This window comes from Bos javanicus, chromosome 15 (assembly GCF_032452875.1).
Source record: "Bos javanicus breed banteng chromosome 15, ARS-OSU_banteng_1.0, whole genome shotgun sequence".
In the NCBI taxonomy this organism is placed as follows: Eukaryota; Metazoa; Chordata; class Mammalia; order Artiodactyla; family Bovidae; genus Bos; species Bos javanicus.
The window spans coordinates 80,199,765-80,221,036 of record NC_083882.1 but is presented as its reverse complement, the minus strand read 5'-3'; the positions used below and the strand labels follow the sequence as shown (position 1 = coordinate 80,221,036).

At 38.2% G+C, this 21,272-nt stretch overlaps 1 protein-coding gene across 1 annotated transcript; it reads left to right on the top strand.

Moving 5' to 3' along the window:
- The first annotated feature begins 20,268 nt into the window (after window positions 1-20,268).
- Window positions 20,269-21,272, top strand: LOC133261491 (olfactory receptor 8U3). The gene has a single exon (XM_061439969.1). The coding sequence runs from the start codon at window positions 20,269-20,271 to the stop codon at window positions 21,226-21,228; it is 960 nt and encodes a 319-aa protein (XP_061295953.1). The 3' UTR covers window positions 21,229-21,272.

The following is a 21,272-nucleotide window of genomic DNA, read 5'->3' as shown; positions in this document are numbered from 1 at the left end:
GAATCATCTGATTCCTCAGGGATGACTCTGTCCTCCGCCTTGAAGCATCTTCCTTTGGGAGATCAAACTGCAGACTGCAGTAGGAAGATTAGAGGTTTTGGAGCAAGATGCAGGTTTGACTCAGGTTCATCAATTACCTCCCCACACACACTTGGGAAAGTCATAAACTCTGATCCCCAATTAAGAAAGAAAAATACTACTTATAACACCAGGCACTTTTGATGAATAAACCTTTAATGGACAGTAAATGAATTTGCAAACTGAAAATTGATGCTGCTGTAATAATTGCAAGTAGAATGATAGTAACGATGGTAACTGTGACTAAGATTTATTGGGTCCTAAGTATGTGCCAAGCAAGGTAGTAAAAAGATCTACATTCTTTATATTATTATTCCTTACAAAACACAATGATGCAGGAAAAATACTCCCATATTTTAGATAAGAGAAATTCAGACAATTTAAATAATTTGTCTCAAGTCACAGCTGATTAAATCTTTAGCTAGTATCAAGAATCAAGGTCTAACTGCAGAATGGCTATTATTTCAAAATTAATGCAATCTAAAATTCTCAAGAATGTACTATTACTGTGTCCCTTTCAGAATGTCTAACAAACTTCCTGGATACTTGTGTCATTTTTGTAGTAGTATAATAGAGAGAAGATAGATAGACAGATGCATACATACATAGATACTTATGCATATCATTAACTTGTTTTAAATATCTCAACCAAAGAAATTTTCTTTCCTCAAATACTAATCCCAGTATAGAACCCCTTATCACACCAACATAAACCAGAGAGCAGTAAACTATAAAATTACATCTCTAAATTCTCTTGTTTTTGAAGTACACACACATCATCTATAATATGTATTTTTTTCACTTTGAATTCCACTTTTTCTATCACATCCAGAGGTAACAACTGTAAAGGACAGTTTGAAGTTATATATATATATGTATATATATATTTTTTCTTGTGTGAAGATTTGCTGACCTGTATGACATTAGTTTTAAAAAGGATGTATTAGTATTTCAAAGCACAAGCTGAAACAGCTACTTACAGACTTTCAGTAATTTTTATCTTTTTACTAAGAAAACTAATTATCATATAATCAGGTTTTTTACTATGGGAATTTTCAAACCTATACAAAATTACAAGATTTGACACAATAATTTCCTCCATAAAACCTGCCAGCTTTAACATGTCTGTTCATTGTCAGATAGGTTCCATCCATACCTCTTGTTGTTCAGTGGCTCTGTTCATCTGTAGGTCCATTCATGTTGCTACAAATGGCATTATTTCGTTTTTTCTTTATGGCTCAGTAGTAGTATTTTCGGAGAAGGCAATGGCAACCCACTCCAGTACTCTTGCCTGGAAAATCCCATGGATGGAGGAGCCTGGTGGGCTGTGCAGTCCATGGGGTCGCTAAGAGTCGGACACGACTGAGCGACTTCACTTTCACTTTTCACTTTCATGCATTGGAGAAGGAAATGGCAACCCACTCCAGTGTTCTTGCCTGGAGAATCCCAGGGATGGGGGAGCCTCATGGGCTGCCGTCTATGGGGTCGCACAGAATCGGACACGACTGAAGCGACTTAGCAGCAGCAGCAGCAGTAGTATTCTACTGTATATATTTTAATTGTAAGGACATATAGGATGGATAAACAACAAGGTCCCACTGTATAACACAGGGAACTATATTAAATATTCTGTGATAAACCGTAATAGAAATTAACATGAAGAATATATATATATATATATATATATATATATATATAAAATGCATGCTCAGTCACTCAGTCATGTCTACCTCATTGAGACCCCATGAACTGTAAGCCTTCCAGGCATAATATATACATATATGTATACACAGAGATACGAATCACTTTGCTCTGCAGAAGAAATTAATGTCAACTATCCTTTAATAAAAAATTTAAAAAAAATAAAATGTGCCTTATACATACATGGGAATATCAGTGTTAAAAAGAAATTCTGCCATATGTGACAACATAAATGAGCCTGGAGGATATTGTAAGTAAAATAAGCCAGTTAGAGTAGGATACACTGCTTATTATTCCACTTATATAATGTACCTAAAATAGTCCTTGAAAGAAATGGTAGAATGGTGGTTGTGGGGGAGGAGCCAAGATGGCGGAGGAGTAGGATGGGGAGAACACTCTCTCCCCCACAAATACATCAAAAGAGCATTTAAACCTCGAGTAAATTCCATAAAACAACTTCTGAATGCCGGCAGAGGACATCAGGCACCCAGAAAAGCAACCCAACTCTTCGAAAAGGAGGTAGGAAAAAATATGAAAGACAAAAAAAGAGACAAAAGAGGGAGGGATGGAATTCCGTCCCGGGAAGGGAGTCTTAAAAAGAGAGAAGTTCCCAAACATCAGGAAACCTTCTCACTGCCGAATCTGTGCCGAGCTTTGGAAGCACAGAGGGCAACATAACAGGGAGAAAAAATAAATAAACAATTAAAACTCGCAGATTGCGAGCCCTATGGTAACTCCCCCAGTGGAGAAGTAGCGCAGATGCCTGCACACGCCATTAGCAAGTGGGGGCTGGGCAGGGAGGCGCGGCGTGTGCTGCATCGCTGAGAGTAAGAATCTGGCCTGAATACCCTGAGCGCTATCTGAGCGAAATAATTTGGGCTAGCAAACCAGACTGTGGGATACCTACCACGCGAAAAGCCAGCCCTAACCTAAGACTGCCAGGCCCGCGCACGGAACAAAGGACTGAACAGAGATAGCCGGCTGCAGACCTTCCCCCTCCGGTGACAGGCAGCCAGAGCCGGAAGGGGGCAATCGCAGCCCCAGAGAGACATTATCTATAAAATTGTAAGCAGGCTTCTTTGCTAACTAAAACTTCTTGGGGGTCTGGACGGTCAACATCTGCCTGAGAAGGTGCACCGGTTTTACATCCAGATAACCGAGTGGCGGGGAGGCGATAAGTCACAGCATTGGCGCTCACCTGGGAAGAGCAAATTGGCGCTCGGACCTGGGAAGAGCACAAAACGCAGGCCCAACTGAGTCTGCGCCTCTGAGGACTACCCAAGTGCCTGAACCTGAGCGGCTTGGACCTGGGAGGTGCATGCAGCCCAGGGCCAGCCTCGGATTGTTCCCGGCGGAACAACCTAGAGTCCGAGCAGTGTGGACAGGGAGGCTACACGCGCCGTGAGCGGGGGCAGACCCAGGGTGGCTGAGGCACTGCGAGCACACGCCAGTGTTATTTGTTTGCAGCATCCCTCCCTCCCTCCCCACAGCGCGACTGAACAAGTAAGCCTAAAAAAAAAAAAAAAAAAAAAAGTGTCCTCCACCGTGTCCTTTGAGTCAAGGCGGAAACCAGATACTGAAGAGACTAGCAAACAGAAGAAGATATAACAGAGGGAAACGCCTTGGAAGCTACAGGCAATAGATCAAAACCCTGTGGTTACTACGGACTACATAGGAAGGGGCCTATAGATCTTGAGAAATATAAATCTGACCAAGGAACTAGCCAAAAATGAACTGAACCCACAACACCCACAAAAAAAAAAAACCCAAAAAAGTCCTAGATATATTTTTATTATTTTTACGATCATTCTTTCTTTTTTTTTTTAATTAAAAAAAAAATTTTAAGTCCTCTATTGTTCCTTTAATTTTCACTTTTATAACCTATTACTTTGCAAAAAAAAAAAAAAGACCCTATTTTTTTCTTCTTCAGCAAACTTCATATATATATATTTTATAATTTTTTGACCTTGTTTTTTTTTGTTTGTTTGTTTTTGTTTTTTTCTTCTTTTCTTTAACATTGTATTTTTGAAATTCCAAACTCTACTCTAGATTTTTAATTTTCGCTTTTTGGTATATGTTATCAATTTTGTACCTATAGTTTTTTTTTATATAATTTCTGTGACTTTTTTTTTTCTTCTTCTCTGTTTCTTTCTCTTCTTCTTTTATATAACATTGTATATCTGAAATTCCAAACTTTACTCTAGATTTTTAATTTATGCTTTTTGGTATTTGATATCAATTTTGTACCTGTATTTTCTTAATAATTTTTGTGACATTGTTCGTATTTGTTTGTTTGTTTTCTCTCTTTATTTTTCTTTCTTTTTTTTTTTTTTAACATTGTATTTTTGAAATTCCAAACTCTACTCTAGATTTTTAATTTTTGCTTTCTGGTATTAGTTATCAATTTTGTACCTGTACTTTCTTTATAATGTTCGCGACCTTGTTTGTTTTTGTTTATTCGTTTTTTCTCTCTTTCTTTTCCTTCTTCTTTTCTTTAACATCGTATTTTTGAAATTCCAAACTCTACTCTAGATTTTTAATTTTCGCTTTCTGGTATTAGTTATCAATTTGTACCTGTACTTTCTTTACAATTTTCGCGACCTTGTTTGTTTTTGTTTGTTCGTTCTTTCTCTCTTTCTTTTCCTTCTTCTTTTCTTTAACATCGTATTTTTGAAATTCCAAACTCTACTCTAGATTTTTAATTTTTGCTTTTATGTATTTGTTACCAATTTTGTACCTTTAAGGACCCAATCTTCAGGACCCATTTTTCACTAGGGAGTGAGATTACTGGCTTGACTGCTCTCTCTCCCTTTGGACCCTCCTTTTTCTCCACCAGGTCGCCTGTGTCTCCTCCCTAACCCCTCTCTACTCTACCCAACTCTGTGAATTTCTGTGTGTTCCAGACGGTGGAGAACACTTAGGGAACTGATTACTGGCTGGATCTGTCTCCCTCCTTTTCATTCCCCCTTTTATCCTTCTGGCCACCTCTGTTACCTTCCTCCTTCTTCTCTTCTCTGTATAACCCCGTGAACATCTCTTGAGTGGTCCAGTTGTGGAGTGCACATAAGGAAGTGACTACTGGCTACCCCACTCTCTCCACTATTGATTCACCTCATCTCATTTGGGTCACCTCTAACTCCCTCCTCCCTCTTCTCTTCTCCATGTAACCCTGTGAACCTCTCTGAGTGACCCTCACTGTAGAGAAACTTATCATCTTTAATGTAGATGTTTTATCAATGGTGCTGTATAGAAGGAGAAGTTTTGAAACTACTGTAAAAATAAGACCGATAATCGAAAGCAGGAGACTTAAGTCCAAACCCTGACTCCAGGGAACTCCTGACTCCAAGGAACATTCATTGACAGGAGCTCATCAAATGCCTCCATACCAACACTGAAACCAAGCACCACACAAGGGCCAATAAGTTCCAGGGCAAGACATACCAAGCAAATTCTCCAGCAACAAAGGAACACAGCCCTGAGCTTCAAGATACAGGCTGCCCAAAGTCACCCCAAAACTATAGACATCTCATAACTCATTACTGGACATTTCATTGCACTCCAGAGAGAAGAAATACAGCTCCACCCACCAGAACACCGACACAAGCTTCCCTAACCAGGAAACCTTGACAAGCCACCTGTACAAACCCACACACAGTGAGGAAACGCCATAATAAAGAGAACTCCACAAACTTCCAGAATACAGAAAGGACACCCCAAACTCAGCAAGTTAAACAAGATGAAGAGACAGAGGAATACTCAGCAGATAAAGGAACAGGATAAATGCCCACCAAACCAAACAAAAGAGGAAGAGATAGGGAATCTACCTGATAAAGAATTCCAAATAATGATAGTGAAATTGATCCAAAATCTTGAAACTAAAATGGAATCACAGATAAATAGCCTGGAGACAAGGATTGAGAAGATGCAAGAAAGGTTTAACAAGGACCTAGAAGAAATAAAAAAGAGTCAATATATAATGAATAATGCAATAAGTGAAATTAAAAACACTCTGGAGGCAACAAATAGTAGAATAACAGAGGCAGAAGACAGGATTAGTGAATTAGAAGATAGAATGGTAGAAATAAATGAATCAGAGAGGATAAAAGAAAAACGAATTAAAAGAAATGAGGACAATCTCAGAGACCTCCAGGACAATATTAAACGCTACAACATTCGAATCATAGGGGTTCCAGAAGAAGAAGACAAAAAGAAAGACCATGAGAAAATACTTGAGGAGATAATAGTGGAAAACTTCCCTAAAATGGGGAAGGAAATAATCACCCAAGTCCAAGAAACCCAGAGAGTACCAAACAGGATAAACCCAAGGAGAAACACCCCAAGACACATATTAATCAAATTAACAAAGATCAAACACAAAGAACAAATATTAAAAGCAGCAAGGGAAAAACAACAAATAACACACAAGGGAATTCCCATAAGGATAACAGCTGATCTTTCAATAGAAACTCTTCAAGCCAGGAGGGAATGGCAAGACATACTTAAAATGATGAAAGAAAATAACCTACAGCCCAGATTATTGTACCCAGCAAGGATCTCATTCAAGTATGAAGGAGAAATCAAAAGCTTTTCAGACAACCAAAGCTGAGAGAATTCTGCACCACCAAACCAGCTCTCCAACAAATACTAAAGGATATTCTCTAGACAGGAAACACAAAAACGGTGTATAAACTCGAACCCAAAACAACAAAGTAAATGGCAACGGGAACATACTTATTAGTAATTACCTTAAATGTACATGGGTTGAATGCCCCAACCAAAAGACAAAGACTGGCTGAATGGATACAAAAACAAGACCCCTACATATGTTGTCTACAAGAGACCCACCTCAAAACAGGGGACACATACAGACTGAAAGTGAAGGGCTGGAAAAAGATTTTCCATGCAAATAGGGACCAAAAGAAAGCAGGAGTAGCAATACTCGTATCAGATAAAATAGACTTTAAAACAAAGGCTGTGAAAAGAGACAAAGAAGGTCACTACATAATGATCAAAGGATCAATCCAAGAAGAAGATATAACAATTATAAACATATATGCACCCAACACGGGAGCACCACAGTACATAAGACAAATGCTAACAAGTATGAAAGGAGAAATTAACAATAACACAATAATAGTGGGAGACTTTAATACCCCACTTACATCTATGGATAGATCAACTAAACAGAAAATTAACAAGGAAACACAAACTTTAAACGATACAATAGACCAGTTAGACCTAATTGATATCTATAGGTCATTTCATCCCAAAACAATGAATTTCACCTTTTTCTCAAGCGCACATGGAACCTTCTCCAGGATAGATCACATCCTGGGCCATAAAGCTAGCCTTGGTAAATTCAAAAAAATAGAAATCATTCCAAGCATTTTTTCTGACCACAATGCAGTAAGATTAGATCTCAATTACAGGAGAAAAACTATTAAAAATTCCAACATATGGAGGCTGAACAACACGCTGCTGAATAACCAACAAATCACAGAAGAAATCAAAAAAGAAATCAAAATTTGCATAGAAACGAATGAAAATGAAAACACAACAACCCAAAACCTGTGGGACACGGTAAAAGCAGTCCTAAGGGGAAAGTTCATAGCAATACAGGCACACCTCAAGAAACAAGAAAAAAGTCAAATAAATAACCTAACTCTACACCTAAAGCAACTAGAAAAGGAAGAAATGAAGAACCCCAGGGTTAGTAGAGGAAAGAAATCTTAAAAATTAGAGCAGAAATAAATGCAAAAGAAACAAAAGAGACCATAGCAAAAATCAACAAAACCAAAAGCTGGTTCTTTGAAAGGATAAATAAAATTGACAAACCATTAGCCAGACTCATCAAGAAACAAAGGGAGAAAAATCAAATCAACAAAATTAGAAACGAAAATGGAGAGATCACAACAGACAACACAGAAATACAAAGGATCATAAGAGACTACTATCAACAATTATATGCCAATAAAATGGACAACGTGGAAGAAATGGACAAATTCTTAGAAAAGTACAACTTTCCAAAACTGGACCAGGAAGAAATAGAAAATCTTAACAGACCCATCACAAGCATGGAAATTGAAACTGTAATCAAAAATCTTCCAGCAAACAAAAGCCCCGGTCCAGACGGCTTCACAGCTGAATTCTACCAAAAATTTAGAGAAGAGCTAACACCTATCCTGCTCAAACTCTTCCAGAAAATTGCAGAGGAAGGTAAACTTCCAAACTCATTCTATGAGGCCACCATCACCCTAATACCAAAACCTGACAAAGATCCCACAAAAAAAGAACACTACAGGCCAATATCACTGATGAACATAGATGCAAAAATCCTTAACAAAATTCTAGCAATCAGAATCCAACAACACATTAAAAAGATCATACACCATGATTAAGTGGGCTTTATCCCAGGGATGCAAGGATTCTTCAATATCCGCAAATCAATCAATGTAATACACCACATTAACAAATTGAAAAATAAAAACCATATGATTATCTCAATAGATGCAGAGACAGCCTTTGACAAAATTAGACATCCATTTATGATAAAAAACTCTCCAGAAAGCAGGAATAGAAGGAACATACCTCAACATAATAAAAGCTATATATGACAAACCCACTGCAAACATTATCCTCAATGGTGAAAAATTGAAAGCATTTCCTCTAAAGTCAGGAACAAGACAAGGGTGCCCACTTTCACCATTACTATTCAACATAGTTTTGGAAGTTTTGGCCACAGCAATCAGAGCAGAAAAAGAAATAAAAGGAATCCAAACTGGAAAAGAAGAAGTAAAACTCTCACTATTTGCAGATGACATGATCCTCTACATAGAAAACCCTAAAGAGTCCACCAGAAAATTACTAGAAATAATCAATGACTACAGTAAATTTGCAGGATATAAAATCAACACACAGAAATCCCTTGCATTCCTATACACTAATAATGAGAAAACAGAAAGAGAAATTAAGGAAACAATTCCATTCACCATTGCAACGGAAAGAATAAAATACTTAGGAATATATCTACCTAAAGAAACTAAAGACCTATATATATAAAACTATAAAACACTGGTGAAAGAAATCAAAGAGGACACTAATAGATGGAGAAATATACCATGTTCATGGATTGGAAGAATCAATATAGTGAAAATGAGTATACTACCCAAAGCAATTTATAGATTCAACGCAATCCCTATCAAGCTACCAACAGTATTCTTCACAGAGCTAGAACAAATAATTTCACAATTTGTATGGAAATACAAAAAACCTCGAATAGCCAAAGCGATCTTGAGAAAGAAGAATGGAACTGGAGGAATCAACCTACCTGACTTCAGGCTCTACTACAAAGCCACAGTTATCAAGACAGTATGGTACTGGCACAAAGACAGAAATATTGATCAATGGAATAAAATAGAAAGCCCAGAGATAAACCCACGCACATATGGACACCTTATCTTCGACAAAGGAGGCAAGAATATACAGTGGATTAAAGACAATCTCTTTATCAAGTGGTGCTGGGAAATCTGGTCAACCACTTGTAAAAGAATGAAACTGGACCACTTTCTAACACCATACACAAAAATAAACTCAAAATGGATTAAAGATCTAAACGTAAGACCAGAAAATATAAAACTCCTAGAGGACAACATAGGCAAAACACTCTCCGACATACATCACAGCAGGATCCTCTATGACCCACCTCCCAGAATATTGGAAATAAAAGCAAAAATAAACAAATGGGACCTAATTAACCTTAAAAGCTTCTGCACATCAAAGGAGACTATTAGCAAGGTGAAAAGACAGCCTTCAGAATGGGAGAAAATAATAGCAAATGAAGCAACTGACAAACAACTAATCTCAAAAATATACAAGCAACTCCTACAGCTGAACTCCAGAAAAATAATCGACCCAATCAAAAAATGGGCCAAAGAACTAAATAGACATTTCTCCAAAAAAGACATACAGATGGCTAACAAACACATGAAAAGATGCTCAACATCACTCATTATCAGAGAAATGCAAATCAAGACCACTATGAGGTACCATTTCACACCAGTCAGAATGGCTGAGATCCAAAAGTCTACAAATAATAAATGCTGGGGAGGATGTGGAGAAAAGGGAACCCTCTTACACTGTTGGTGGGAATGCAAAGTAGTACAGCCAATATGGAGAACAGTGTGGAGATTCCTTAAAAAACTGGAAATAGAACTGCCTTATGATCCAGCAACCCCACTGCTGGGCATACACACTGAGGAAACCAGAAGGGAAAGAGACACGTGTACCCCAATGTTCATCGCAGCACTGTTTATAATAGCCAGGACATGGAAGCAACCTAGATGTCCATCAGCAGATGAATGGATAAGAAAGCAGTGGTACGGAGAAGGCAATGGCACCCCACTCCAGTACTCTTGCCTGGAAAGTCCCATGGATGGAGGAGCCTGGTGGGCTGCCGTCTATGGGGTTGCACAGAGTCGGACACGTCTGAAGCGACTTAGCAGCAGCAGCAGCAGTGCACTATTCATGGGAATAAAAATTGGAGTAGCCATTACTGAAAATAGTATGATGTTTCCTCAAAAAAGTAAAGATATAACTATCATATGATCCAGCAATTCCACTTCTTAATATTTATCTGGAGAAAATGAAAACACTATTCAAAAAGATATGCACCTGTGTATTAACTGCAGCATTGTTTACAATAGCCAAGATATGGAAATTGCCTAAGTTAACTGTTGATGGATGAATGGATAAAGAGGACAATGAAGTAACAAAAAATGAAATCTTGCCATTTGAGACAACATGGGTGGAACTTGAGAACATTATGATAAATGAAATAAGTTAGACAAAGACATATACCATATGATTTTACTTACATATGGAATCAAGAAACAAATGAAAAAAAAACAAACAAGAAAAACGTAATGCACCACTATTATACCATGGTGACTATAGTTAATAATATTGCATTACAAATCTGTAAGTAAATTGCTACGAAAGTAAATCTTAAAAATTCTGGGGTAAATATGTAACCTTGCATAGTGACAAAGGGGCTTCCCAGCTGGCACTAGTGCTAAAGAACCCACCTGCCAATGCAAGAGATGCAAGAGATGCAGCTTCCATCCCTGGGTCGGGAAGATCCACTGAAAGAGGGCATGGCAATCCACTCCAATATTTTTGCCTGAAAAAACCCACGGACAGAGGGGCCTGGCAAGCTACAGTCCATAGGATTGCAGAGTCAGACATGACTGAAGTGATTTAACATGCACGCATAGTGACAAATAGTAATTAGACTTACTGTGATCATTTTGCAACATATACAAATATCAAATCAGTATGTTGTGCAACTGAAAATACTGTAATGTTGCTGTCAATTGTGCTTCAATTAAAAATCATAACAATAAAATTAAAAAAATAAAATAACATAAAAGTAAAAAAAAAAAAAAAAAAAAAAGCAGTGGTACATATACACAATGGAGTATTACTCAGCCATTAAAAAGAATTCATTTGAATCAGTTCTAATGAGGTGGATGAAACTGGAGCCTATTATACAGAGTGAAGTAAGCCAGAAGGAAAAACACCAATACAGTATACTAACGCATATGTATGGAATTTAGAAAGATGATAACAATAACCCTGTGTACGAGACAGCAAAAGAGACACTGATGTATGGAACAGTCTTATGGACTCTGTGGGAGAGGGAGAGGGTGGGAAGATTTGGGAGAATGGCATTGAAACATGTAAAATATCATGTATGAAACGAGATGCCAGTCCAGGTTCAATGCACGATACTGGATGCTTGGGGCTAGTGCACTGGGACGAGCCAGAGGGATGGTATGGGGAGGGAGGAGGAAGGAGGGTTCAGGATGGGGAGCACATGTATACCTGTGATGGATTCATTTTGATATTTGGCAAAACTAATACAATTATGTAAAGATTAAAAATAAAATAAAATTAAAAAAAAATAATAAAGCTATTCATCTTGTACAACTGATACATTTCTTTCCTAAACAACTCTTATTGACCCGTCCTCCCAGATCCTGGGAACCACCATTCTTTTTTTCTAAAATTTTATTTTATTTTAAAACTTTACATAATTGTATTAGTTTTGCCAAATATCAAAATGAATCTGCCACAGGTATACATGTGTTCCCCATCCTGAACCCTCCTCCCTCCTCCCACCCCATACCATCCCTCTGGGTCATCCCAGTGCTCTAGCCCCAAGCATCCAGTATCGTGCATCGAACCTGGACTGGCATCTCGTTTCATACATGATATTTTACATGTTTCAATGCCATTCTCCCAAATCTTCCCACCCTCTCCCTCTCCCACAGAGTCCATAAGACTGTTCCATACATCAGTGTCTCTTTTGCTGTCTTGTACACAGGGTTATTGTTATCATCTTTCTAAATTCCATACATATGCGTTAGTATACTGTATTGGTGTTTTTCCTTCTGGCTTACTTCACTCTGTATAATAGGCTCCAGTTTCATCCACCTCATTAGAACTGATTCAAATGAATTCTTTTTAATGGCTGAGTAATACTCCATTGTGTATATGTACCACTGCTTTCTTATCCATTCATCTGCTGATGGACATCTAGGTTGCTTCCATGTCCTGGCTATTATAAACAGTGCTGCGATGAACATTGGGGTACACGTGTCTCTTTCCCTTCTGGTTTCCTTAGTGTGTATGCCCAGCAGTGGGATTGCTGGATCATAAGGCAGTTCTATTTCCAGTTTTTTAAGGAATCTCCACACTGTTCTCCATATTGGCTGTACTACTTTGCATTCCCACCAACAGTGTAAGAGGGTTCCCTTTTCTCCACATCCTCCCCAGCATTTATTATTTGTAGACTTTTGGATCGCAGCCATTCTGACTGGTGTGAAATGGTACCTCATAGTGGTCTTGATTTGCATTTCTCTGATAATGAGTGATGTTGAGCATCTTTTCATGTGTTTGTTAGCCATCTGTATGTCTTCTTTGGAGAAATGTCTATTTAGTTCTTTGGCCCATTTTTTGATTGGGTCATTTATTTTTCTGGAGTTGAGCTGTAGGAGTTGCTTGTATATTTTTGAGATTAGTTGTTTGTCAGTTGCTTCATTTGCTATTATTTTCTCCCATTCTGAAGTCTGTCTTTTCACCTTGCTGATAGTTTCCTTTGATGTGCAGAAGCTTTTAAGGTTAATTAGGTCCCATTTGTTTATTTTTGCTTTTATTTCTGATATTCTGGGTGGTGGGTCATAGAGGATCCTGCTGTGATGTATGTCGGAGAGTGTTTTGCCTATGTTGTCCTCTAGGAGTTTTATAGTTTCTGGTCTTACGTTTAGATCTTTAATCCATTTTGAGTTTATTTTTGTGTATGGTGTTAGAAAGTGTTCCAGTTTCATTCTTTTACAAGTGGTTGACCAGTTTTCCCAGCACCACTTGATACAGAGATTGTCTTTAATCCATTGTATATTCTTGCCTCCTTTGTCAAAGATAAGGTGTTCATATGTGTGTGGATTTATCTCTGGGCTTTCTATTTTGTTCCATTGATCAATATTTCTGTCTTTGTGCCAATACCATACTGTCTTGATAACTGTGGTTTTGTAGTACCGCCTGAAGTCAGGTAGGTTGATTCCTCCAGTTTCATTCTTCTTTCTCAAGATCGCTTTGGCTATTCGAGGTTTTTTGTATTTCCATACAAATTGTGAAATTGTTTGTTCTAGCTCTGTGAAGAATACTGTTGGTAGCTTGATAGGGATTGCATTAAATCTATAAATTGCTTTGGGTAGTATACTCATTTTCACTATATTGATTCTTCCAATCCATGAACATGGTATATTTCTCCATCTATTAGTGTCCTCTTTGATTTCTTTCACCAGTGTTTTATAGTTTTATATATATAGGTCTTTAGTTTCTTTAGGTAGATATATTCCTAAGTATTTTATTCTTTCCATTTCAATGGTGAATGGAATTGTTTCCTTAATTTCTCTTTCTGTTTTCTCATTATTAGTGTATAGGAATGCAAGGGATTTCTATGTGTTCATTTTATATCCTGCAACTTTACTATAGTCATTGATTAGTTCTAGTAATTTTCTGTTGGAGTCTTTAGGGTTTCCTATGTAGAGGATCATGTCATCTGCAAACAGTGAGAGTTTTACTTCTTCTTTTCCAATTTGGATTCCTTTTATTTCTTTTTCTGCTCTGATTGCTGTGGCCAAAACTTCCAAAACTATGTTGAATAGTAATGGTGAAAGTGGGCACCCTTGTCTTGTTCCTGACTTTAGAGGAAATGCTTTCAATTTTTCACCATTGAGGATAATGTTTGCAGTGGGTTTGTCATATATAGCTTTTATTATGTTGAGGTATGTTCCTTCTATTCCTGCTTTCTGGAGAGTTTTTATCATAAATGGGTGTTGAATCTTGTCAAAGGCTTTCTCTGCAGCTTTAGAGATCTCCTGTACAACACTTTGTCTGTCGTTAACAATATCTTATTGTGTACTTAAAAATAAAAGTGGGTAGATCTTATGTTAAGTGTCCTTCAGACAGATCAGTCACTCAGTCGTGTCTCACTCTTTGCAACCCCATGAATAGCAGCACTCCAGGCCTCCCTGTCCATCACCAACTCCCGGAGTTCACTTAGAATCACATCCATCGAGTCAGTGATGCCATCCTGCCATCTCATCCTCTGTCATTCCCTTCTCCTCTTGCCCCCAATCCCTACCAGCATCTGAGTCTTTTCCAATGAGTCAACTCTTCGCATGAGGTATCCAAAGTACTGGAGTTTCAGCTTTAGCATCATTTCTTCCAAAGAAATCCAAGGGCTGATCTCCTTTAGAATGGACTGGTTGGATCTCCTTGCAGTCCAAGGGACTCTCAAGAGTCTTCTCCAACACCACAGTTCAACAGCATCAATTCTTCTGCTCTCAGCCTTCTTCACAGTCCAACTCTCACATCCATACATGACCACTGGAAAAACCATAGCCTTGAATAGACGAACCTTTGTTGGCAAAGTGATGTCTCTGCTTTTCAATATGCTATCTAGGTTGGTCATAACTTTCCTTCCAAGGAGTAAGCGTCTTTTAATTTCATGGCTGCAGTCACCATCTGCAGTGATTTTGGAGCCCAGAAAAATAAAGTCTGACACTGTTTCCCCATCTATTTCCCATGAAGTGATGTGACCAGATGCCATGATCTTCGTTTTCTGAATGTTGAGCTTTAAGCCAACTTTTTCACTCTTCACTTTCACCTTCATCAAGAGGCTTTTTAGTTCCTCTTCACTTTCTGCCATAAGGGTGGTGTCATCTGCATATCTGAGGTTATTGATATTTCTCCCGGCAATGGTTGTAACTGTTGCTTCCTGACCTGCATACACATTTCTCAAGAGGCAGGTCAGGTGGTCTGGTTTTCCCATCTCTTTAAGAATTTTCCACAGTTTATTGTGATCCACACAGGCAAAGGCTTTGGCATAGTCAATAAAGCAGAAATAGATGTTTTTTCTGGAACTGTCTTGCTTTTTCTATGATCCAGTAGATGTTGGCAATTTGATGTCTGGTTCCTCTGCCTTTTCTAAAACCAGCTTGAACATAAGGAAGTTCACAGTTTGAGTATTGCTGAAGCCTGGCTTGGAGAATTTTGAGCATTACTTTAGTAGCGTGTGAGATGAATGCAATTGTGCAGTAGTTTTAGCATTCTTTGGCATTGCCTTTCTTTGGGATTGGAATGAAAACTGATCTTTTCGAGTCCTGTAGCCACTGCTGAGTTTTCCAAATTTGTTGGCATATTGAGTGCAGCACTTTCACAGCATCATGTTTCAGGATTTGAAAGAGCTCAACTGGAATTCCATCACCTCCACTAGCTTTGTTCATAGTGATGCTTTCTAAGGCCAACTTGAGTTCACATTCCAGGATGTCTGGCTCTAGGTCAGTGATCACACCATCGTGATTATCTGGGTCATGAAGATCTTTTTTGTATAGTTCTTCTGTGTATTCTTGCCATCTTTTCTTAATATCTTCTGCTTCTGTTAGGTCCATACCATTTCTGTCCTTTATCAAGCCCATCTTTGCATGAAATTTTCCTTTAGTATCTCTGATTTTCTTGAAGAGATCTCTAGTCTTTCCCATTATGTTGTTTTCCTCTATTTCTTTGCATTGATCTCTGAGGAAGGATTTCTTATCTCTTCTTGCTATTCTTTGGAACTCTGCATTCAGATGTTTATACCTTACCTTTTCTCCTTTGCTTTTCACTTCTCTTCTTTTCACAGCTATTTGTAAGGCCTCCCTATATAGCCATTTTTCTTTTTTACATTTCTTTCCCATGGGGATGGTCTTGATACCTGTCTCCTGTACAATGTCCTGAACCTCATTCCATAGTTCATCAGGCACTCTATCAGATCTAGGCCCTTAAATCTATTTCTCACTTCCATTGTATAATCATAAGGTATTTGATTTAGGTCATACCTGAATGGTCTAGTGGTTTTCCCTACTTTCTTCAATTTAAGTCTGAATTTGGCAATAAGGAGTTCATGGTCTCAGCCACAGTCAGGTCCTGGTTTTTTTTTTTTTTTTTTTTTTTTGCTGACTGTATCGAGCTTCTCCATCTTTGACTTACTACAGGTTAAAAAAAAAAAAAAAAAGCAAAAGAAAGAATGAAACAGGAACTTCCTTGGTGGCCCAGTGGTTAAGTATCTGCCTGCCAATGCAGGGGACACAGGCTCTATCCCTGGTCTGGAAAGATCCCACATTTTGTGGAGAAACTGAGCCTGTGCACCACAGACTCACAGATTTCCGAAGCCTGTGGTCCTAGACCCCATGCTCCATAATGAGCACAGCCACTGAGATGAGAAACCCATGTACTGCAATGAAGATCAAAATGAATAAATTAAAAATAACATTGAAAAAATAAATCAAGGGAATCATGGTATCATAAATGACAAGAAGTGAGATAATGTACAACATTTTCAGATTTCAGAGGAATTTAACTAAGACTTGGCAAAAGTTTGTTGTGTTTACTGATCAAATAATAATCACACAACCTAGAAAGGACTGGTGTCAGTGCTGTGGGAAAAAAACTCGTTGGAAAGGACAAAGGTTAGGAGAAACCGGAAGCAGTGGATAACTTTTCAGTAATTGGTCTACTGCTGTGATTACCGTTTTCATGCACAAACATTTTGAAATTGGTTTAAAGTTGATTTTCTTGTTTGTAATTTGTGAAAAAAAATATGGATTTCATCATTAATGATAATGTTTCCTTTACTGTGCAGATTCACCAAGATAGAGTCTGACACTGTGATGAAGTTGTTCCATTTTTCAGGTAGTTTCTTGGAGTAAGTATGTTTATTTTTTTTACGTTCTGATTTACTTTCCTTTTTAAAGCAAATCTCTTTTGAGTATTCACTATCATAGAGTTACTGAGTCTTTACATACATTAACACATTCAATATTCATTAAAACATAAAACATGTTTCACTTGACTTTACAATTGAGAAAGCTGAGATCCAAAAAAAAAAAAAAACCGGACATTACCCACATTTCCATAATTTACTCAGAATTTAAATGCTGGTCTTAACCTTTCACAAAACTTGAGTTCTTATTTAAATGAATGAAAGTGTATGGTCTTTTTACATTGTTGTCTTTAATACAGCCTTCTTTTGCTTCTGTGGAAATTGTCTGATAGGCGTACTTGAAGTATAGTTCCTTCAGGAATACAGATAATTATATATTTTTTCAAATCCCCAGTATAATTTGTTCAGCTCATCATACTTTGAGAGAAACAGAGATGGAGATATTACATCTTTCAGATATCTCTAGAGGTTCAAATTTAGACTCAGAAGGATCTAGGAACTATTAAATGACCCAGACAACTTCGGAATGAGTACATTTGGAGCCAGAATCATGGCTGAGCAGGTGAGTCATGTGAAGTTTGTAGAGTGAATAGTCAACCGTCCACCTGGAACTTAGCTTTCCATTAGAAACCTTTCTGCTTTATGAGCTGCTGTATTAAATGGAATCATAATACTTCTAACGTCTTAACTTCCTTTCTTACTTTCATACTCTGCATTTCAGTCCTTTCTACAGGATATCTATTTGTACTTCAAATACTTTTAGAAAAGTTTTTAGAAGTTTGATCTCCTGAAATTTGGCTCAACTACAGTTTTCATGTTTGACTTCTCTAAATATCAGGTTCATACCAGAGCAAAATGGACGTATCTGCCAGTATTGTTACACAGTGGGCAGCATGGCTTGATGGATTAGGAATATGGGCTCTGCAGTCAAACAAACCCAGTTACACCCACACTGTACCATCTACTCTCTGTGTTGCTGTTGCTGTTTAGTTGCTAAGTCATTTCCAACCCTTTGCAACCCCGTGGACTGTACCCCACCAAGCTCCTCTATGCATGGAATTTCCCAGGCAAGAATACAGGAGTGGGTTTCCATTTCCTTTTCTAGGGGATCTTCCTAACATAGGAATTGAACCTGCATCGCCTGCACTGGCAGGCATATTCTTTACTGCTGAGCCACCACGGAAGTCCCTACTCTGTGACCATAGCTCTAAGCCTGGGTTTTTCCCATTGCTACTCAGATATGATGGGATAGAAATTTCATCAGAGTGTGTTAGTAACAAACTATGAAAAGTGAAAGTCTCTCAGTTGTGTCCAACTCTTTGGGACCCAATGGACTTCACAGTCCATGGAATTCTCCAGGCCAGAATCCTGGAGTGGGTAACCTTTCCCCTCTCCAGGGGATCTTTCCAAGCCGGGGATTGAACCCAAGTCTCCTGCATTGCTGGTGGATTTTTTACCAGCTGAGCCACAAAAGAAGCCCAAGAATACTGGAGTGGGTAGCCTATCCCTTCTCTAGTGGATTATCCCGACCCAGGAATTGAACTGGGTTCTCCTGCATTGCAGGTAGACCAATTGAGCTGTAAGGGAAGCCCATACCAAAGGTGAATTCATGTTTTGCACTATGTAGAGTATCTGTAAGGACAGTCCTCAAATTCAACAGATAAATAATAATAGTATTAATAAATAAAATTTGAAATATGAAGGAGTTATACACAGTAATGTCTTGAGGCTCCTTTTTTGTTAATATTTCATGGTTCCACTATGTGGGAAATAAAGACAGGATCAAAAATAAAATTCAAACAGGCTAACATTGGATTTAGAGAAACTAGTCTTATTTTTCCAGAGCTGTCAAAAATACAAGGAATTATTCTGAAGCATTCATCAAGAACTACTATACATGCTTCCACAAAACTTCACTTACAACTGAAGGTAAGTACTTTGGATATTTTAAGCCCCTGAAATATACTGACACATGTTTATGGGAAAAGGTGTTCATCTACATATAGTATATAAAAAATTATCTAACAGACTACTTAATGTTATCTCTCAGAAACAAACTACAAAATGTAGTCAATTTTCGAATTGGAAAATAATGCTAAGGCTCTTTAATTCCTATGCAAATAAAATGATAGTTTCCCATAGATCTGATTAATTACTTTTTAACTTACATAGCACCAAGTACTTATTTTATAAAAGTAAGTAAGTCATGCTAGATCATTTTTATATTTTAAAGCTTTGGGGACTTACACAAAATTGAAAAACAGGGAAATAAAAATGTACTTTCATGTATCTGTTATGTATTTTTAACTGCTACATATGTTACCTAATTTAAGCTCACTCTGCTTACTGCAAGGCAAGCCAATTAACTGTGAGTTTAGGTGTTGAGGCAAGGAATATTGACTTTATGCAGAAAGCCAGCAGAAAAAGAAGATAGCAGACTGATGTCTCAAAATCGTCATCTAATCGGGGTCCAGATGACAGGTTCTTTTACAGAACAGAGATGAGGGGAGGGTGAAGAAGTAAATTAAAAAGTCCATTAGTTTTGCAGTTATCTCCTGGAATGGCAAGCCTTGGGCAGAGGATGTGATCATTTCTTCCCTCCTGTAGCCGTCCACAAGTGGACAGGGTCCTGAACAAACGCACTTTGATTTAACATTCAGGCAGAGGAGCAGGGTTTTCCAAAGTAGACCAATATGTATGAACAGTGTTCTTTCAGTGAACAAATGCCACAGAAAACAAAGGTTAAAGGAAAGAAATATATCCAACACGGAGTAAGTTATTCCCTGTAACATATACATGGGCACCAAAACCTTGGTGGCACCAGAAACACTGGAATATTACTATTAATTGTCTCAAGTGCTTTCTTTCAGATACTATTTAATTTTTCATCAGCATCTTCCTATATTTTCTACATCATAAAGCAAAGAAACACCGCTTCTTTGTAAAGCAAAGTAAGGCTTAAGAAGACTACTCAGAGTAGTAGATTCCTTTCCCTGGAGCAAGAACGGCATGTCATTGGAGAGCTGCAGCTACCTTTTGCCCACAAGGTGGAGTGACTCACGGATAGAAGATGCCAATGATCACCTCCCCAACACTGGCAGAGGCTGTAGAAGGTGTCGTTTTTATTCAACGCACAACAAACTCTTCAAAATCCATCAGATTAAATGGCTAAAGTGAATCTTACTTTTGTCACTGAATTCATTCTCAAGGGAATTACAGAACGGCCAGAGCTTCAGGTCCCCTGCTTTGTGGTGTTCTTGGTCATTTATCTGGTCACGGTGCTGGGCAACCTGGGCTTGATTACCTTGATCAGAACTGATGCTCGACTGCACACGCCTATGTACTATTTCCTCAGTCACTTGGCCTTTGTTGATCTTTGCTACTCCTCTGCTATCACACCAAAGATGATGGTGAACTTTGTTGTGGAGCACAATACTATTGCTTTCTATGCTTGTGCGATGCAACTGGGCTGTTTTCTCACCTTCATGATCACGGAGTGTTTCCTCTTAGCTTCCATGGCCTATGATCGCTATGTAGCCATCTGTAGTCCCCTGCATTATTCCACACTGATGTCAAAGAGAGTCTGCATTCGACTAGTGGCAGTTCCATATGTATACAGCTTTCTGGTTGCCCTGTTCCATACCATCATCACCTTCCGTCTAACCTACTGTGGCCCCAATGTCATTAACCATTTCTACTGTGATGACCTTCCTCTCTTGGCTCTGTCATGCTCAGACACACGCATGAAGGAAATTCTGATCTTTGCCTTTGCTGGTTTTGATATGATCTGTTCATCTTCCATTGTCCTCACGTCCTACCTCTTCATCATCACCACCATCCTAAGGATCCGCTCTACCCAGGGGCGACTCAAGGCCATTTCTACCTGTGGCTCCCACATGGTGGCTGTTACTATTTTTTATGGCACGCTGATCTTTATGTACCTGCAACCCAAGTCAAACCACTCCCTGGACACAGACAAAATGGCATCTGTGTTTTACACTGTGGTTATCCCCATGTTGAACCCACTCATCTATAGTCTAAGAAACAAAGAGGTGAAAAGTGCCTCCAAGAAAGTCTTGGGAAAAGGTTGTGAAACTTTAAAGATATTAAAATTAAGAAAATAATAATAATAACATTGTATTAAATACAAGAAGAAAAATAAGTCAGT